At 46.5% G+C, this 19836-nt stretch overlaps 8 protein-coding genes across 8 annotated transcripts; 2 read left to right on the top strand and 6 right to left on the bottom strand.

Annotated features, from left to right (window-relative positions):
- Positions 1-2300: 2300 nt before the first annotated feature.
- Positions 2301-2666, bottom strand: N7457_009432 (uncharacterized protein; the record flags this gene model as incomplete). The annotated part of the gene is given in 3 exon segments (XM_057180475.1): positions 2301-2342; positions 2482-2530; positions 2542-2666. Coding segments are annotated over 3 exon segments (216 nt in total), but the record flags the coding sequence as incomplete, so codon positions are not given.
- Positions 2667-3137: 471 nt separating this feature from the next.
- On the bottom strand, positions 3138-6404 carry N7457_009431 (uncharacterized protein; the record flags this gene model as incomplete). The annotated part of the gene is made up of 1 exon (XM_057180474.1): positions 3138-6404. The coding sequence occupies one exon, from the start codon at positions 6402-6404 to the stop codon at positions 3138-3140; it is 3267 nt and encodes a 1088-aa protein (XP_057028860.1).
- A 257-nt stretch (positions 6405-6661) lies between these two features.
- N7457_009430 (uncharacterized protein) lies at positions 6662-8248 on the bottom strand (the record flags this gene model as incomplete). The annotated part of the gene is made up of 1 exon (XM_057180473.1): positions 6662-8248. One exon carries the CDS (start codon positions 8246-8248, stop codon positions 6662-6664), a length of 1587 nt encoding a protein of 528 aa, XP_057028859.1.
- Positions 8249-9413: 1165 nt separating this feature from the next.
- Positions 9414-11137, bottom strand: N7457_009429 (uncharacterized protein; the record flags this gene model as incomplete). The annotated part of the gene is made up of 8 exons (XM_057180472.1): positions 9414-9569; positions 9620-9805; positions 9855-10068; positions 10122-10288; positions 10350-10628; positions 10701-10725; positions 10780-10861; positions 10918-11137. The coding sequence occupies 8 exons, from the start codon at positions 11135-11137 to the stop codon at positions 9414-9416; spliced, it is 1329 nt and encodes a 442-aa protein (XP_057028858.1).
- Positions 11138-11479: 342 nt separating this feature from the next.
- rpp1 (ribosomal protein P1) lies at positions 11480-12226 on the top strand (the record flags this gene model as incomplete). The annotated part of the gene is made up of 4 exons (XM_057180471.1): positions 11480-11631; positions 11808-11885; positions 11991-12123; positions 12180-12226. The coding sequence occupies exons 1-4, from the start codon at positions 11563-11565 to the stop codon at positions 12224-12226; spliced, it is 327 nt and encodes a 108-aa protein (XP_057028857.1). The 5' UTR covers positions 11480-11562.
- Positions 12227-13182: 956 nt separating this feature from the next.
- On the bottom strand, positions 13183-14400 carry N7457_009427 (PQ-loop repeat-containing protein; the record flags this gene model as incomplete). Its single annotated transcript, XM_057180470.1, has 5 exons — positions 13183-13332; positions 13390-13448; positions 13502-13551; positions 13604-14205; positions 14311-14400. The coding sequence occupies 5 exons, from the start codon at positions 14398-14400 to the stop codon at positions 13183-13185; spliced, it is 951 nt and encodes a 316-aa protein (XP_057028856.1).
- A 694-nt stretch (positions 14401-15094) lies between these two features.
- N7457_009426 (transcriptional repressor TCF25 family protein) lies at positions 15095-17281 on the bottom strand (the record flags this gene model as incomplete). Its single annotated transcript, XM_057180469.1, has 1 exon — positions 15095-17281. The coding sequence occupies one exon, from the start codon at positions 17279-17281 to the stop codon at positions 15095-15097; it is 2187 nt and encodes a 728-aa protein (XP_057028855.1).
- A 288-nt stretch (positions 17282-17569) lies between these two features.
- Positions 17570-19476, top strand: ptcF (type 2C protein phosphatase ptcF; the record flags this gene model as incomplete). Its single annotated transcript, XM_057180468.1, has 3 exons — positions 17570-18234; positions 18288-19307; positions 19365-19476. 3 exons carry the CDS (start codon positions 17570-17572, stop codon positions 19474-19476), a joined length of 1797 nt encoding a protein of 598 aa, XP_057028854.1.
- Positions 19477-19836: the final 360 nt, after the last annotated feature.

The following is a 19836-nucleotide window of genomic DNA, read 5'->3' as shown; positions in this document are numbered from 1 at the left end:
TTAAAGAGAATCTCTTAGTACTTTTACTCTTTATCTAAAAAATAGTCTATAACTACTATAAATACCTACTAAAATAGCGATATCTAATAGTCTAGTATAAGAGAGAGCTTTATCTTTAGTAGTAGACTTTAAAGTAGTCTCTTTTAATATTTATTAATAAATCCTTTTAACCGCTTATAGATAGTATATTATAAAAGAATAGTAGGTATAGTTAGAGTAAGATATATATATTTAATAATATTAATAAACTCCTAATATTTAAAGAATAAAAATAGAAGATATAATATAGTAATAAGATTTAATAATTTCTATTTCTAAATATCCTATAAGAATATAAGAGTTAATATATTTAATATCTATATATTAGTTAATAAAGAAGATAATATTAGGAAAAATAATATATAGCTATCTTAAGTAAAGTCTTAATATTTAGTCTTCTTAATATAAATTTTATATAATTAACTCCTTTCTAATACTTATTTATAGATAAAGTATCTATATAAATAACTATAAAATAATTAAAAATCTTTTAATACTATTTATATATTATATATAGTTTCCTATCTTTTATATTTACTACTTAATTAAAAGACTTCTAGTATTTAGCTTAATAGTATATATCCTAGTTAATATATTTAGACTTCCTAAATTCTATCTAAAGCTACTATTTAATAAATTCCTTACTTATTATATTACTATATAAGGCGAAGGAATTAATATAGTTAGGATTAAGTATCGTAATAAAGAGAGGTAAAGATAGATATTATAAAGGGCTTAGAGAAGTAAATCGAGAATTATTATATACCGATATTAAGATTTATTAACTACCTAATACGTAAAAGGTTATAAATAGAGTATTATCTAGAATAAGATATTAAAAAGTATCTAATAGTACCCCCTTATAGTTTAAGGAAGTATAAGTATTAGAAAATTACGATATACTTAATATAAATATATAAATAGAAAGATAATAAAGAGTAAATAATCTATAGTTAATTATTTTCTTAAAGTTAAGTATAAGAGGTATAAATATACGATTTACTAAGTTAATATATTATATTCTTAAATAAGCTATTATTATTAGTTAGTTTATTATATATTACCTATAGTAAATCTTAATAAACCTTATTTTAACCCTTAATAAACCTTATAGATCCTCTATAACCCTCGTTCTAACCCTTAACGAACCTTATAGACCCTTTATAAACCTTATTTTAACCCTTAGTAACCCTTTTAGACCCTCTACGAACCTTATTCTAACCCTTAGTAAACCTTAGACCTCTAATAAACCTTTTAATTAATATAATATATACTATAGATATATATCTCTACTCTATTATAGACTAATAACTTCTACTACCTATTATACTTCTTTCCTACGGTCGTATAATATAAAAGAAGTATAAAACTAATAGAACTATTAGTAAAAAATAATATTATTAAAATAATTTAAGATATTCTATAACTTTAATAGTTAAGTGTTAGTGTTTATAGTCTAATAGATAAAATAGGTATAAATAATAGTATTTTATTAAGATAAGTAATTAGTTTTATCCACCTATATTAGGTTTAGCGCTAGAAATTTATATATCCGAGGGTCGCTACGGGTTATTAAGGGTCACCCGCATACGACCCTTATAGAACTAGGGTTAGGGTCAGGGTCGCTTATAAGCGACCCTAAACCTCGGAGGGGCGGGTGGAGGGTCTAAGGTCATGGACCACCCGGAGGGTCACTGCTAGATCTAGCTATACCGTCTTATAAAATTTAAAGAGTAGTCTTAGTATTATGTTACGAGCTAGATCTTTAAAGAAAGAGTGTAATTTAACGAAAATACTAAGACGGAGAAATAAAGGAAAAGAGGAAAGGAAACTCGCTATCGCCGAGTTTTAGAGAGTCTTTGAGTTATAAACCTCACAAACCTTTGACCCACTCTGCGACAACCATAGTCACGTGACTTAGTTTCCTTTCCACGATCGTCACATAGCTTAATAGATTCCTATAGAATATAAGAAAAAGGCGAAGAGCTAAAAGGATAAAGTAGAAAACCGATAAAGCTATCTTATAGGTTTAGAGTAAGGAAATAGTTCTAATCTATAACTTAGTAATTTAAATTAACCTAAAACTTTACTCTTATATCGCCCCGTTATAGATAAGCTCGGTGCCTTCTAATTTTACGTTATCGTGTTTTAGTGTTATTAATTTTTAAGGGGGAAGCGAGACTAAAGGATCGCGTACCTTAAAAAATCGGGGTATAGTAAGAAGTGAGGGCTATTAAAAAGTGATCGCAAAATAAATAATATTATAGGCTAAAGTGCTCTCTTAGGTATGGACTAAGCGTAGACTAAGTGCTTAATAGATAGCTCTGATTAGCCTAAGTAATCAGTGAGCAATCAGTGAGTGGTCAGTGAGCGCTCAGTGAGCGCTTAGTGAGCATCCAATCACAATCACTAAGCGCTCACTGAGCGCTTATTGGACCTCACGGCTTTGTCACATAATGTACCAAAGCAGCTCACTGAGTCTGAGCCCGGACTGAAATTTACTCAGTGAGCCTGACTCTGAGCGCCCTCGTAAAAGCGGCGGCAGCTAAGATAGGAAAGCCCCACCCGGCAGAGGAAAAATGGTACGTAGAGCTACCTAGGTACCTCGACCTAGGTAGTAGCCCTTTACCTATGTATGTACCTATGTATGTATCGTAGGTTCCAAGGTTGCTCCAGAACTGCGTTGGTGATGACCCAATCCACCTCAAAATGTGTCGGAGCTATATCCAGCCCGTTGAAACACACATCCGCGCCCCGTATGGATCAGCTGGTAGCAAGCATCGGTCACATAATGTGCAACCGCCTAAGCCCGAGGATGAGCTGGAGCTGGGACTACCTGACAGACCCTATGAATGGGAGATAGAAGCAACTAGTGAGATGATCACTGCGCCCATGCCCGGTAGGCCTCCGCGATCTACTTGGTACTTAGAGATTCTGTTTTCTTTCTGCTCAGTTCGCCTTCTTCCAAGATTGTCTCGTCCATCTGTACTTATATTAAGTTAGCTATCTCTGGAATCCTCCTCACATCAACACTACTAAGCATCCGACCACGCGATCTCTGCTCCTTGATTCAAACATATTTGTGTTCAGCAACGCTCTCAGCATTCCCATCCAATCTGCCGCACAATTTCAACGTCACTGTTCTTCCACTCATCTATCATTCCCAGCATGTCCTCATCCAACGGTTTACTGTTGGACTGCACTTTTTGCAGTAATAAACATGCCAACTTCACCCTAGCCCACATCACGAGTGAATCATGCTCCGTTGGCTGAGCACCCCCAAGACGCAATGTGGAAGCCTTCAGGTCAGCGGTGGGAACTTCTCGCACGACGGGTTGGAGAGAATCGAACTTCATGAGCAAGATCGGACCCCGGGAATATTTGCGGATCAAATCAAGGATTGCTGAAGTGAATATATCCGCTGCCAAATTGGATTCCGAGGCCATTGGATTATAGATTGGAGAAGGGAGCATTAGAACATCGTATTCGAAGGTGGACGGCAGAGTCGCAGGATATCCGCCAGTAAATTCGGCTGACCACCCTTCTTTCCTGACATCTTCGAAAATCCCAACCGTCCGGGCCATGGCATCGGTCAGATCGTTGTAGACCGTCGCTTTGTAGACGGTATCCTCCACAGCGAAGATACTTGCCACGCGGCTCGTTCTGAGAGCTCGCAATAGTTCCAATGTGTATTCCGGACGCACGGTGTATTGTTTCAAGGCCTCATTGTATTTGACTGGGTTTTTGCTGATGATTTCCGCACGGCAAGCGAAGTCCTCGAGAACCAACGCAGTGCTCAACCCGTTCGCAGCTTCCACTTCCTTCTCGACGATCGAATCGAGAAGACGACCTAGACGGTAGATAGCAGGTCGAGCTCGATGGGACTTGAGGAAATGATTCCAATGGTCTCGAACGGTGATATCCTTGAGCGGCTTATCAACTGTTACCTCGAGTGCCTTATCGATGGAACTGAAAGACCCGTATTGAAGGTAGTTAAGAGCCCAGGGACGGTGGTACTTTTCAAGATATGACCCAGGAAGATATTTCATCCACTTCCAAAGGATTTGATCTGGTAGATCTGGAGAAAAGGGCCCAATCTCCTGCTCCGTGATTTTGAGGTCGGACATGGAAAGCCCCAGTCTAGCAGTCATCGCAGCTATCCATCTCGTATGCTGTCGAGTGGATTCCTGCACCAGGGGTATCAACACGTTTTGTGCATAATCTGACCGCAGTTTCTCTGGAATTTTGAAAGCGGCGGTAGAGACCACTAATTCCAGTACAGGGCGCTCAGAATGTGGCGCAACGTAGGGTAGTGCGCCCAGTTGGTTCTCCGCCATGTCCCATTCCGCTTCAGTGATTCCAGCTCGCTCGTTGGGCCCTGCAACCGAGGAGGCGATGGAAGTAAAGATCTTGTATGGCTCAGCATTGTCACTATCTTCGACGAGCTCCAAAATCGAAGCGACAACTTCTCTTCGAATGTCGATTTGGTGGCTAGAATGGAACATTCTCTGTAGTACTTCCATTTTATCAGACTGTGAAAGAAAATTTGCCTGGGCCAAAGCCTGGGCAAGCATTTTCGCAGTCGTCACTTTGATGAAGGCTTTGTTCTCTTCTTTCTCCTGTTGCTGGCTCTGTTGTTGGCTCTGTTGGGCTTCTAACGTACTGCAGACATATCCGCCAAATCCGCGCATCATCTCACCTGCCTGCTCTGGGGTAAAAATCCTCCCAAGCTTCACGAGGCTTATTTTTCGATGGAGAGAAGACTCGTTCGTAAAGTCCTTCCACACTCTAATCACCACATCGATTGCAAGCTGCGGTTTATCGGTGCGAAGAAGGACTTCGATCAGATCGAACGTGGCGTAGAGAAGTGTTGAATACATTGGGGCATTTGGTTCAGCTTTCAAAGTATCCAAGAATGACCAAATAAGATCTCGCAAGATCTGTGCAGGAATCCTCTTGGAACAGTGTCCCAACGCTTCTATCGCCCGTCCTAACGCTTCTTTGGACTTTCCCTTGGTCTGAAAAGTAATGAACTCATCCGCCAGATATACAGGAGTATAGCGCGGAAAGTCGACATCAGGGAATTTTGTTCGCAAGATTCGAGGGGTTTTGGTATAAGTGTCTAGCAATAAGAGAGCTGCCAAGATGACCGAGTCTTGTACACAACGCGAAGGATCTTGGCGGTCTTCTGTTAGTGAACTCAAGTCAGGCGACCAGATTGAAAGAGGCTCAGGCAATGCTCGCGGTTTCCAAGCACGCACAAACGGAGCTTTTGAGGGTATTGTGCCCCCCATACGGCAGTTGAGGATTGTACAGGGTATTTTGTCAGGTTGCTCTTTCTGATCATTGGAGATTGTCTTGGGAAGAGGATATTCACCCTCGTGGGGATCCCATTCGATGATTTCCGATCCTGTAGGCACCGCCGATACCATCGGTATGGCCGACAAAGAAAAGGGGCGAATGAGTCCGGAGACTCCGATCATGTCTTCTTGGCCTTGGATGATATTGACCAGCCAGTCTTGGAATAATCCAAGATAAATCGGATGTGGCTGTAATAGCTGTGAATAATACTCCCAGATGCGCAAAGCCTCGCGAGCTTTGTCTGGTTTTGCGTCATTTTCAAGGAGAGCACGAATGATAAATCCAAGATCATCCACAAATTCACCAACATGCTCTATTTCATTCCTTATGACAACCATAACGGTGTCAGCCGGACTGAAAAGCACGCGATTGGCTCTTGATGACAAAAATGGCGCGTGATTTTGGTGTCTCATAGCATGGTATAACCAGGTTGAACTATTGACTAGTTTTTGGATTGGGAGTCCTCGAGGCCAAGCATCGCTTAGTTCCAGAACGTTTGGATCATTTTGAACTCGGTGTTGCTGCCAAAGTTCGTCTCGTGCCTTTGCGAGCCGGTCCATAAATGACAATTCCATAGGATTGGGATTATCAGGAAGACAGCGCCATTCCATCATGCCGGATATACCACTCCATCCGACAGCTGTCTGGCCCTCTGCGTTGCCCTCCCGCTCGTATTCGATGAGTATTGGAATCATGGGGTTGAGAAGTATTTCAGCTAGTTCAGATTCAGTTACTGACTCACCGCAGGGCCTCTTTCGTATCAAGTCCATTCTGCGACCGATGACGGTAGAAAGCATGCGGGGGACACTTCCTGTCATTTTCTTCATCGATGATCGAGCCCAGGGTTCACGCAGAAGAAGTAAAAAGGTTTTGAGTAAATCGTTCAGGAATTGATGCCCCTTCTGCGCATCTTGCAGCAGGCAGGATTTCGGAACAGATGCCACTCTTCGCAAATCGACACCACAGGAGAACATGCGACCACAATTGCTGGTTATTTCCTTCATTATACCAGAAAATACAAGCTTTTTTTATGTCTCGGTCAGTAAAGCAGTCGTTACGATGAGGATATGAAACTCACTGGGTCTCGTATGAATCTTTTACTCCACTCTGTTATCTGAATGAAGATATCAACGCAGCTTGTTGCGACGGCCAGCTCGATGGCCGACTTTGCCCAGCGTAGCCTTTCAGGGGGCTCGCGTGCCCGCACCGACTTTTGCTTCATCTCATCAAGTGCTACCTTTCTTAGTAAAACGTTCGGAATTTAGAGAAGGGCAAGATTTTGTGTACCTTTGCGTGTGACAGGGAAATCATCCCCTTGGGAACCAACAGATTCCCAAGTTGCCCAAAGCCGGCACTGTGCTTCCCATGATGGAATCTTCGAGCCTGAATCTTTGCCCTGAGAGCTTGGAAGGAACTCTTCACAATGATGAATGTGAAGAGAACGTCTGAAAAGGGACTTCGAGTCCTCTGGTGGTAGTATCCGCAAAACATCTATGTCCCAACATGGCATAACTTCTTCCTCTTTCTTCGACGGCGGCCAGGCTGTAAGGTCAATTTGCAGGCTTGGGGAATGCTGGAATAGCAGCTGAAGAAATTCCATTCTTCCCTGCTTATCCACGAGCGAGAGAAGATTGATTATGGTCCTAGTGAATCGTGGACGGCCTTGTTGAATGCTGAAGCTCTCATCATTAACGTGCAATATCTTCTGGATTAGGCATTGCTCCAAAGAGGCCTGATGGCCTGATAATGGTTTCGTGCGCCGCCTTTGTCGGTACTTCGCCATTAGCCCACTTAGGGAGCCTCCCACACGCCCAAATCGCGAAATCGACCAAAGCTGAATGACGAATTGAGAGAGACCCCGCGACAGCCAACCCACGCTGTCCTTGGGTCGAGCCAATGCACTAGCTTGGCAAACTGCTGATCCCTGATTCAGAATCAACAATATCGATTCGACAGGCAGCTTTTCACGAATCATTTTATCCAGGATTTCCTCCACCCATTGATCAATCTCATCATTACTGTGTTGTTCCGGCTCCTTTTCCATGGCCATAAGGAGATCCATGCCAAATAATAGTCCGGGGGACATGTCGAATGCCCTTTTCTGATAGTAGATTGGGTCATATGGTTCTTTTGAGCTCAGTAAAGAGCTTCGATACCGCTTTATAATGCCGAGCCGCACCTCGTTGGGCATATGCACCGCTCCAACTCCGATCAGCCGCAGAAGATGGGTATGAAATCGGGGAACATGGCTGCGGATTTTGAAAGAAATTCGCGACTGGGATCGAAGCAGATGTTCGACCTTTTCGGCGCTACAAAGCGCGTATAGGAAGGTGAGGTGGGGTAGCAACGATCTCGAAACCCAGCGATTTGTATCCTCCATCAGAGTCAGGAACTCCTCGATACACGTCGACACTAACTTTCTGTCGGAAAAGCCGTCACAGCGGCCGAAAATGGCATCGACCAAGCGTGGCACTTCCACCAAAGGCAGCTTGTCAAGGATGTCTTTGGTCCCCTGCGCACCTCCAAGTACATCCCATCCTCGCTCTTTCCAGTGACTACCACGGAAAAGACGATGTTTGACAACTTTAGTGGCGCCGGCACGGACTCCGTAAGACGGATCGTGGAGTGCTTTGACGGGGAAATACCAAGAGTGCTTGCATGTCAATGACAGCCAGATATTGAATACGGAGGAAGGAATTGCCTCCGTCTGAACTTGATCCAGAATACATGAGCTGATAAAGTCGAGGTTCTCGGTCGATGCATCAGCAACTATCAGAGTGCGGAGGTGTGGGGCCAAAGTCCTCGGGTGGGCAAGGAGCGCCTTGGGTTGCAGAGCCTCAGGAATCATTCTCCAAGATTGTTCGCAAAGAATGGTCAACTGGATTTTTCTCTGCGATGATAAGGGGTTTTAATAGTAAGACATACGAAGCGGGGCAATTGAGCCTCGACCGTGACTCATGATGTCCAGGCGAAAGGATGACCCTTCAGATGAGAGCCCCGTGCGAACCTTGCCTCTTTGAGCATAACTTAACACACTAAGTGAAAGGAGCTAGCAACAGATTTGGTTATTCCGAATAGCCCCTAATGAAGGAGGACCGGAGTCTTCTAGGGCGTGTATAGCGGAACCTCCTGGTGCGGTGGAATTCGGTTCTTGAATAGGAGTAACTACTTTGTTTGCCTCCCATATCAGAAATGTAGAGACACTACCTAGGTAGGTAGGGGCTTCTCTGTAAAATATATAGTCATAGTTGCCTTCGAAGTAATCCCAAGTCCTAGGCAAGCCCGACAGCCTAAATCAGCGAGTCCCTTACACCACCGTTTGCAGCCCTATCTTAGGAGTCACCTTCGTACACACGAAGGTTATCATGGACTCTTGCGTTTCGTTCGCAGGACTTCGATGATCTTCGGAGTACTTTGGTTGCTGATAGAATTTATAGCAACGTGTGCCTCAAAGGGCAGCAATTCTTTAGGCTCGTCACAGCTGCATCGGCATGTCTGAGCGAGCCTACAACATAGAAGTCTGGGATAGTTGTGACGCCGTCGTGGAAACTCACGGCAGTAGAGTCGGCAAAATCGGGTTGAGTCAGAGGAAACCTACTGATCAGGGGTTGATCTAGCGTTTGGGGGCATAACTTCTCTCTAGTCGCAGTTAGAACTCCATGAAATTCAATAGCACGAAACAAAAGCGTTGATCAATTCGTCCGTTGACAGGGAAGTTCCCTTGAAATTTCAGTAAAACCACCTAAGGCCACTAGAGTGCCCCCATTCCCAGCCGTGAACACAAATAACAATGCCATAGATGGCCCATAACTGCCCAACTGCCAACGCCTACCATAACATAAACCGAGGAAGAGAAAACAAGGAAAACTCTGATCATACAATCAAGTACCACTGTATGCCAAGAACATATCGATGGCCATTTCTTCATAGGCATCGGTGCAAATTCACAAACATAAGTGGAAGATACAACAGATAGGCAGAAAAAGAGAAATTGGTTTACTAGAATCGTTGTTCTAAGACTCCTCTTCCTCATCGACCACTGCGGCGCGTAGTTCCCAGACCAGATCGTAACATTCGGCCAGCAGGTTATTGACACTGCCTTGGCCCTCAGGGATATCTGGACCCACGTAGAATTTCCCATCGACTCGCATGTTGTCAATCGAGTTGAGCTGTTTTGGTCAGCTTCGGTGTTATGAAAGGAATGTGGACAGTCATATACCTTCATGCTGTAGGGGTAAAGCTCGCGCGAGTTTGCGACGCCCCCAGATTCCTTAACTTCAATCAAGCACCGGCGGAGAGTTTGAAGTTGGTTATAGACTGGCAGAAGAGCCTCTGAAACAGGCTCTGATGAGATCAAAAGTGCGTAAATGTATGCATAACTGCGGCGAATGAGGTATAACAGCGTCTGGGCTTATGTTAGTTAAATTCGCCAAGAAATACTTGGAGATTCTTACCCGCTGCGCATGCAAGTCCGCTGGCTGACCCTCGGTATCGACAAAGTTTCCGTTGATTCGTGCCTCATCAATGCGGTCTAGCTTTCGCTGGTAACCGAACAGATCGGTCTCGCGCAGCGACCAGGCCTGGGTCACAGACAAACGGTCTAGCTGGTTACGGATGTCCAACAATCGCTCATACTGATCTTGGAATCGCTCGTCAATTTTTCCCTCGCTGTGGTTGAATCAGTGAATGTCCAGTCATCAAGCCGAGCGCTTTCAACATACCGCTCAAGCACAGTATCGGTCCATTGCCAACACCTTTGGATCAAAGACTTGAGACCATCCTGTCCTTCAAACGGATTTCCCTCGGCATCCACGAAGTTACCATCCTTTTGTGTCTTTTCAATCCTCTTTAATTGTTCCCGAAGACCGTTTACTTCCGAGGCTGAGAACTATTGGGGGTTAAGCATTAGTTGAAAAGCTCCCGAACAATGCGACCATCCGGTGCCGTACCTTTGACCGAGTATTAACAGCGGATGTTGACCGCAAAATTGAAACCAGTGTCTCGTGTGTTTGCGCCAAGGGCGGAGTCAATAAGGCAAGACCTTCTTGCAATTTCACCAGCAATTGCTCACAATGTTCTAGGCGACTTTCCAGAAGTGTCAGAAGAGCTGGTGAGTATGTGTTGCGTCCTCGCTCAAGAGTTTCCCTTGTAGACTCTAGCGTTTTGGTGATCGAGTTCAAATCTTTCGAGCTGTAAAAGCCGGCCTCTTGGAGGTGGTCAAGTAAGCGCTACAGAGAAATGTCAGTGCCCAAATTGCCTATCTAATTCGATGAAATGCAAGAAGACCCAGAAATCAGTACCTTGATTGTGGTCACCAAAGAATATCTATCAAGATATCAGTCATAATCATAAGATGGCGGGGTGAAGGTATTGTCTTACACTGCAGGAGCTTCGTTGTTCTTCCCAACCGTCAAAAAGAGCAGAGAGATCAACTGGAAGCAGTCATCCAAGACATAATCCACTATCATTGAGTGTCAGAGAGGTCTGAGTTCAGTGCGCGACCTATGTAAAACTCACGGCGATTGTGTACCATGCGTCGCTCTTGTCCTTTACGGGCAGCATTGATCTTCTCAACTCCTTCGATCACTTCTTCGTAAAGTGGTAACACATCGCGAGACTTGATATATGAGGACTTGTCCTGTTTTATGAGAAGCAAGGCGTCACGGGTTCGGAGCAAGCGTTCGAGGATGGGCTGCTCCCGCGGATCCAGCGGGACCGGGATAGCGGGGGACTCCATGGTTGGAGAATATGATAAGTAGGAAAGTTCGGAATAGCAGGGGTTAAGGCAGATCAAGTCGAAGAAGTAAGTTGCTTTGAATGTGAAGGGAAGTTAAAGCAATCGTACGGTTGAACCCCACCGGACTGTGATGTCAATTAATGGATCGATTGATAGCGAGATCATGCAGATACGACCAGACCGCACGGGCCCGCTACAGTTTAACGGGGGATTATGTCATCTTGGGCTAGCTCTGCTTTTGGCTTAGCGCAAAGTCACGAGGAGGGGCACGGACTAGGCCCAATTAGTCCAAGCCCTAAGCGAGGGCTTTTTCCCACACACGGGCTTGCCCGTTCGGGTGTCTATCATTGGCGTTCTCCTCTCTTCTTCTTTCCCATCCCCAACTCTCCTCAAGACACCCAGTCCGGTCAACACCACCCGTCGACATGTCTACCGCCGAGCTCGCCTGCTCTTACGCCGCCCTCATCCTGGCCGATGACGGTATTGAGGTCTCCGTACGTATCCAAAATTCCTTGATGTTGATGGAATAGTGGAGGCTTGAAGATCGCACTTGAAGCTTTATTTTTTGTGTGAAATGGGGCCTTCGGAGGAACACCAGAAGCCGCCGCGAAATCAAGGGAACGAACAATCATCACGCGAGAAATGTGACTGACCTTCAATGTTCATTTAGGCCGACAAGATCCAGACCATCCTCGATGCCGCCAAGATCCAGGAGGTTGAGCCCATCTGGGCCACCATCTTCGCCCGGGTAAATACCTGACCCCATTCCACCACCCGCGCCAATATCGAAACAACGGAAATGGCCGCGCGCGACAATTTTGAGATTCGAAGACTGACCCGATTTACAACTTAGGCCCTCGAGGGTAAGGACATCAAGGAGCTCCTGACCAACGTTGGCTCCGCTGGCCCCGCCGCCGCTGGTGCCCCCGCTGGTGCCGCCGGTGCCGCCGCTCCCGCTGAGGAGAAGAAGGAGGAGAAGGAGGAGGGTAAGTTTTGACATGGACTTCTGGTTTGTGAATCACTATACTAATCCCCCCTACAGAGAAGGAGGAGTCTGATGAGGACATGGGCTTCGGTCTCTTCGACTAAGCGTCTTATCTCCATATCGAATTTGAACTCGTTTCCTTTTTTCTCTATCCCTCACCTCCTTTCCTACTGCCGCATGGCGGCTCCCTCGACGATTCTCTATTGTACTCGATACTCCACGACCCCCGCTACGACCTAGAACCCGGGGAAGAAAAAAAGAAAATTAGCAAAAGAATTCAAACGGACACGGACATTCAATGGAGACTGGGTGCTCGGTGTGCCTTCGCGTCATAATGTGGCCGAGGTAGACTCGATCGGATACCGCTGCGACTCCGAAACTTTGTTGCTTCCTGGACTATAGGGGAATTGAAGAAAGACGTTTGGCACACTTATTTGATTTGTCCATAATCAAAGTTCTGCTTTGGTTTGGCGAGTAGATGTATGCGCTATCTCGCCCTGTTCACGGATCAGATAGCTTAGTTCGCCCTGCTCTGCTGTTGTGTCTGTCATGCGACCACGAGCCAACGAATGCCGTCTGAATCTTACGGGGTATCTGTAGGCCATATGACGTAGTGCTGTAGGGCTGATCGTCGGTGTTGATCTCGAACTCGCATGGATCTTTGAGTCTCCATGTTGTCTCTAAGACCCATCTAGATGTACTTGGTATATGTGAACATCGCAGTGCCCTACTGCTGTTCGGGGTTACATCAAGTCACAATGGTTCTCAGGCACTGATATTCATTGCACTATCTCAACCAACACGTCGCTAAAATTCGTATCGACTCTAATAACATTTGAACGTTGTACATGAAGCCCAATCGCCACCTGGGCATTTCACTATCAAAAACAAAACGCTATGCGATTCCCTTTTTTTTCTGATGTCCAGCACCACCAACAAACACACATAAATCATTCTCGCCTACCGACGAGCGAGCTCAGAATCAGACTTCCCGTCGACAGTATATAGACGCAAGTCGTTGTCTAGTATAATGGGAAATTCAAATATAAGAGATCCAGGCTTATAGAACCGCCGAGAGCGCAGGTTGCTGGACAGCGTAAATCCGGAATTGGATGAAGATGACCACATCTTCAACCATGGTCCCCAGAGATCCAATCAGCCATGGAAGATTGGTGAGGAAGTAATCTTTCTCTGTAGAATGGCAAAGGATCTATATCCAGACTGTTAGCTTACTTCGATTTATGAAGCACTTTGCAGAATCACTCACCCCCGCACCGTAGGTCAGGTTTCCAAGAAGGGATAGAATGAAGAATAACAGCGACAACCCTGTATCAATGTTAATTTCGACTTCGCACATGCACGGGGGAGCGGCAACGTACCTTCGCAAGACTTCTCGCTATAGTTCTTGTATATCTGAGGCAATCTCGCTCTGCAACCAAAGTCAATTCCAATTCACAGCCTCAATCGAGAGTATTACTCACCCCAAATAACACACAGCACTGAAATATCCCAGCACCAGCCCCCCAGTAGCCTGCTCAGAACGATTGTTGTTCTCCAATGGCGCCGGCGCCCACATTCCCGTCTGCCAGGCCATAGTCCAACCTACCATGCCAATGAAGAAGATCCCGATAACGCTGGTGAAGTTCTTCACCCACGCCTTACGGCCATGATCATTCTCCTCGACGATCTTGGCTATGGTATCCTCGATCTCGCTCTCACGTCGACCACTAGCTTGGTTGCGACGCTGCGAGCCCGACGGCCGGCGCCGCGACTCAGAAGGTTCAACAGAGTCGCTGAAGGGCCGGCCGAGGAGTGGGGTAGTCGGATCCGGGATCTCGGTGGATGAGCGTCGGCGGCTGAAAGGCTCGGGGCGAGAGTTGCGCGCCTTGAAATAAAGGCACTGGGCGATCAGTACACCGTCAGCAATGCAGAAGTATACTGCAATCGCAACGATGACGGGTACGAGCCCAGCAAGGAGGCCGCCAGCGAGATTGGCGATATCGCCAATGAACCAAACGAAGACAAACAGGAGAGATATAGCTTCTGCATTGCCATTGCGGTAATTCTCAATCAGCTGAGGAACCTGTAGAAGTCTTGTTAGCTAGGAGTTACGTGCTTTTGTTGTGTTTCAAGGTGTGAATTTGGTTTATCGCGCCCGTGTTCGCACACTCTTCAATGGGGAACATACCAAAAGGAAAACCCAACAGGTCATAGAGACCGATCCCAAGAGACCAGATGCAGCCTCTCGGGCTGTCAAGGGTATAGGACCTTGTTCCATGCTGGGCAATGAATATGTGGAGGAAAAGAAAATTGCGCGGGAGATAAGGCGATGACACAATCTACTCGGGTCCCGCTTTGTCCCCCGGGTTTGCAGTCTAAGCGCACTTCATACGATGTCCAGGAGAGACAGAGACTCAAATTAAGTGGCAAAATAGGGCTATTTAGGTATCCATTGGAGATATTCTCGGATCATTTCCTTATATCGACTAGGTAAGCACTCTTTTATTTTCAATGTCGGTGCATGATGTGCATCAGCCAAGCATTTGGGCGCTTTCCATGGCCAATGATATACTTCGTTATGGTCATGCAGTCAGAAGCGTAATACGCTGCTTGCGCTTTTTTTATACGAACACATAGAGGTTATCGAGAGCAAGATTTCAAGACACGTTGTACAAAATGGGCATTATTGCCTCGGTGGGATTAAAATTCTCCGTGGGAATTCTCCGATGCTCAAAGGATGTAGAAGATATATCTATACATCCCTCGGTCAAGATTTGAGGAAATGGCTAGAAAGAAATTCCTTCAAAATCCACAAATCCAAGCTTTTTAACTAAGGAGGACCCTCTATAAGATGCGAGGCTACACCGAAATTGTTGCTAGGGTATCAAGGATGTTGTACATGGAATCATTCAATTAGTTTGTACTGTACTCGGAATAATACAATTGGATTTCATGTCCATCATGGAGCTGGATTATTCGCCTCGCATGATCTCGAGTTCGTCTTCGAGCATGCTGATCGCAAAGTCACCAAGAGAGCTTTTGATAGGGCCCTCCAACAATCGTTGGCGCGTTGCTTCTGGGAGACGCTGTAATGCCTCCAAATAATTTGTCAAAGGTGCATAATCCACGACTACTTCGCTCCAGTTGCCCCTATCAACTCCATATTGAGCGAGGAAGATGCGAAGGGTTTGCATGCCCTCGCGTGTGAGCCACCCTTCGAGGGCCGCCGGGTCTCTCAGAGGTGGGCGCGATTGCGGAATATCGAAGTGCCCTCTATCCTCGGGCTCATCATCGAACCCAGCTGGTTCTTCATCGTCGGATGGAGCATCGGGATCACGGGCATTAATGTTCATCTGACCAAGAAGATCCTGCAGCCAATTCTCACCACCCCCAGCGGCAGCGGGAGCGGCGTAGATAGGAGCAGGCTCAGACTGCTGCCTATAAGCTTCTGATTCATAGGGGGGTAGAGGATCGGAGGAAGAAAGTCGACCAGCCACAAAGTGGTTTGGCAGGTGGGTTGTCACAGCCTTGATATCAGATAAAATCACATGTCGAGCAATGTCCAAAGTAATCTCAGGCGGATCATACGGCTCTTCGCCGGACATAGAATCTGCGACTTCCATGATGAGAGAAATAGCTTCGGGGGTGTTCCATAGATCCTTTGCACGAGCAATGTAGAGTTCGGTAAGTAGCTCGTGGGTGCCTGTGGGAGGCATCTTGCCCCAGATTTGTTTGGGAACGTGCTGGACATCAAGTTCCTGAGCCAGTCTGCTGAAAATCCAAGGGTAATGGGACATGGCGAGCTGCAGCTGTCGACGACATTCTTGGGGCTTGTTCAACCGGAGGTATGCCATTACCAGCGAACATTGTATGTTAGGGAGATTGGCCCAATCCCGACTAAAGCGTGTCTGGGTACACAGCTGCACGAATTGGGCATACTCTCTACCTCGGAGCGCGAGGTGGTCAATAAGCAGTCTCATGCAGTAAGGATCATTGTCATCCAGACTCAGCAACAACTTGGCCCATTCGTAAGCAGTTCTCCATGTGCCCTTCATTGCTAGGTTAGAGATGTACCTCCACCCGACAAGCCAGAGTTCCCGGTTCTCTGCAAGCATGAAATCAAGTCTGGCCTCGCCATCCTTGAGGCGACTAGTGAATGAAGAGTGGGCTGAGCGCCCGATGTTGAAAAGTGCTCTTTCCATCAGATCAGCAGAAACAGCATGATCACCCTGGTGTTTGGCAATTTCCGAGACCTGGAGAAGAGTAGAGATATGATATGGGTTGTATTGCAAGTGTCCGATCATTCTTTGTGGGTCCATGGATTCGACACAGAGATCGAACTGTCTTTGGACATCTTGATAACCGGTATTGTGTACCAATTGGTAGAGAGTCTCCCCGGAGGAAAGCTTCTCTACAGTCTCCATGCCTAGCCCTCCACTTGGAGCACGAGGCCATTCTTCTTTGCCTTGCATGAGAACATTACGTCGTTGTGTGGCTCCAGCCAGACTTTGACCTCTGCTAGCTGGACTATATTTTCCCGATAAGGCCTGCGCAAGATCAATCATCTGTCGATTGCGCTCTCGACGGCGGCCCGTTCCATTATCCGGTGTTTGATCAAAGTTCTCTAGAACAACATTGCCAAATAGTCGGCGCATCTCATTTGTTGCATTGAGGTATTTGGGGTCAATCCCGAGCAATTCACTTGTGGTCTTCGGGAAGGAGGCGTCGCGATCATGCTTCGCATTCGATGAATTTGCGCCAGAGGGCAAGTGCCCTTTTTTTGATAATTCCTTCAGCGCCCGATCAATTTCATCCAGTTCTCCTTCATTTGATTTTGTTGGTGGCGTATTGACCAGTCCAGAGGCTTTGGCAGCCTTCTTCTTCTTCTTTTTCTTGTTGCTCTTTTTGGGCTTTGATGGGGTTGGTGCAGGTTCTGGTGATTGAGTTCGATATTGCTCGTGTGTCCCTTCTTCTTCTTCCTCCTCCTCTTCCTCATTCTCCTCATCTTCATCGTCTGCATTTAGCAAATCGAAGGCATTGAATTTTGGCTTCGCGGGGCGTGGGGCTTCATCTTCACTTGACTCATCCTGTTGGTCGGAATTTTGCAGTTGTTCTTGTTCGCGCAGCTTTTGTAGCTTGCGAATTGCTCGTGACGACATCCTGTGCGCTGAGGCAAAAGCCTTCTAACGTGTGAAGTAAACGCTGTCTGCGGGAGTGAAAACAAAAAAGAAGCAACTCGCCGAAACGAAACCGCGGGGAATGACGACACAGATCAATGGGGACTAGCGCGTTTTGAATAACCTCCACACGTGACCTCCATCTTGAGGAAGCCCAGCTCCTCGATAAGCTTGAATCTTGATTTACACATAGTCCCAGAGCTTTTCTTCGCCTGACAAAAGGCAAGGAAGTCTCCAAGGTTATCAACCGTCACCTACACCGTCGAAACAATGCGTCGGGCCACTGTTCAGGTCTGCCGTACTGCTCGGCGTGCCCCAGTATGGAACATCGCCGCTAAACGGCCGTGCTCTTTGACCTTCAACCAGCTACGAGGCATTCGACCATATTCCGGCGGCAGACGCTCATCACACAGTTCAGTAGCTCCTCAAACATCTATGCATCGCCGAAACCTTTCCCTCGCCGTTATCTCGACCGTCGTTGCCTCCGGGGCATGGTATGCTTATCAGGGTGACACTGTTAGATCGGCAGCAACCCAGATCCGGGGCTTCGCCTCAGGTGCCCTCAATTCCGCCTACGCAGAAAATCCCACCGAGTCCACGCGCCGTGCGTTGTTAGTAAGTGGGGATCAATTCTACACCGCGACACTTTCCGGAGACCAGCCTCTTGCCAAGAATACAGACGATTCAGACCGCCGAGTCCTGGAGATGTTGACACCGGACCAAGCAACGCAGAAGCTGCGCAAGAATGAGGAGTCATATTTGGTCAATCGGGGCAAGGGTGTTGTTCGTTATGATGTGGTCCAAGTTCCCAGCAACTCGCCCATTGAGGATGACCATGCGGAGAAGATAGTGGAGATCCCAGCATCCGTGGCTGCTGTCAACAATGGCGAGTCGAGCAGTGACTGGATGTTCTGGGGAGTTTTCGACGGTCACTCGTACGTTATATTAAGCTTGGAAGAATACCATGCAAGTACTGACTATGAACCAGGGGTTGGACAACGTCCGCTAAATTGCGGAACGTTCTGATCTCATACGTGGCCCGTGAATTGAACACTACTTACAAAGCGGCTTCTGCCGATCCATCACTTCTTGTGCCGACCTCTGAGGCTATTGATGCTGCTATCAAGAAGGGCTTTGTCCGCCTCGACAATGACATCGTACATGAAAGCGTTAAGGAGGTGATGAAGTCGAAATCACGACGAGTTGCTGCCGAGCTCCTTGCTCCCGCTCTCTCTGGATCATGTGCTCTTCTCAGCTTCTATGATTCACAGTCCAAAGACCTCAAGGTTGCTGTTACCGGAGACTCTCGCGCAGTCTTGGGCCGTCGCGGCCCTACCGGCAAATGGACTGCTACTGCCCTTTCCGAAGATCAGACTGGCGGTACTCCTTCCGAAATGAAGCGCTTGCGCGAGGAACACCCCGGCGAGCAATATGTCACCAAGAATGGGCGAATCCTCGGCCAGCTTGAACCTAGTCGTGCGTTCGGTGATGCTTTCTATAAGTGGAGCCGGGACGTTCAAGATACAATCAAAGCGAAGTTCTTTGGACGCACTCCTCATCCTATGCTGAAGACACCCCCCTACGTCACCGCCGAGCCTATCATTACTACTACCAAGATCGATCCCTCCAAGGGCGATTTCCTCGTTATGGCTACCGATGGTCTATGGGAAATGCTGAGCAATGAAGAAGTTGTTGGTCTAGTAGGTCAGTGGGTTGAGCAACAACAATCTGCTTCTGCCAGCACTGGTAGTAAGGCTTGGCTGCAAAGCTGGTTCAAGTTTGATAGCCAGAAGACACTGCCCGTAGAAGCCGCAGCCGATGGTTCGACCGAGGGCCAACGCCGTCCGATCCGCCAGCAGCAATATGATATTTCTGGCGTGGCTAGTCGATTTGTTGTTGAGGACAAGAATGCGGCAACTCATCTTGTGCGAAATGCAATGGGTGGAAAGGATAAGGATATGATGTGTGCTTTGTTGACGCTACCCAGTCCTTATTCTCGCCGATACCGGTATGTATATCATATATCTCACATTTCCTTTGACACAATTTCTCTAATTTTTCTTAGTGACGATGTTACTGTTGAGGTTATCTTCTTCGGACAGGGCCCCGATTCGCGTACTGTGGAAGTGAACCAGGAAGCAAGTGCCTCAGAACAGTCTCCCAAGTCGAAGCTTTAGGTGTTCCATTGTCTTGTATTTTCTTCGCGGAATCGCGAAAGCATCTTGAAAGGCGGCGGATTTTCTAATACGTTTTGCAATTTACGTACAGTCTCTCGTAGGCGATCGTTGCGATTTATGGCAAGACCAATATCAAATATCAGAAAAGGGTTTTAAATTTACAGGCCTCCACTGTTTGTAAAATGCATTACGCGCATTTGCGGCGTGAGAAGTAAAGAATATTGTACATGAATGTGGGCGGAGACAAGGAAAATGATGTTTACATGAATCCTCGAAACCAGTCGAGGAACAATATGCGGCTTTTATAGGAGGTTTTTGCAGGCTTGAACCAAATCATGGACTTTAGCTTGTAAGTCTCAA

The sequence above is a fragment of the Penicillium paradoxum genome (assembly GCF_028828445.1).
Source record: "Penicillium paradoxum strain IBT 22861 chromosome Unknown utg000007l_segment0_segment0, whole genome shotgun sequence".
Lineage (NCBI taxonomy): Eukaryota > Fungi > Ascomycota > Eurotiomycetes > Eurotiales > Aspergillaceae > Penicillium > Penicillium paradoxum.
Note: the sequence above shows the minus strand (reverse complement) of the source record. Positions and strands in the feature narration are given on the sequence as shown.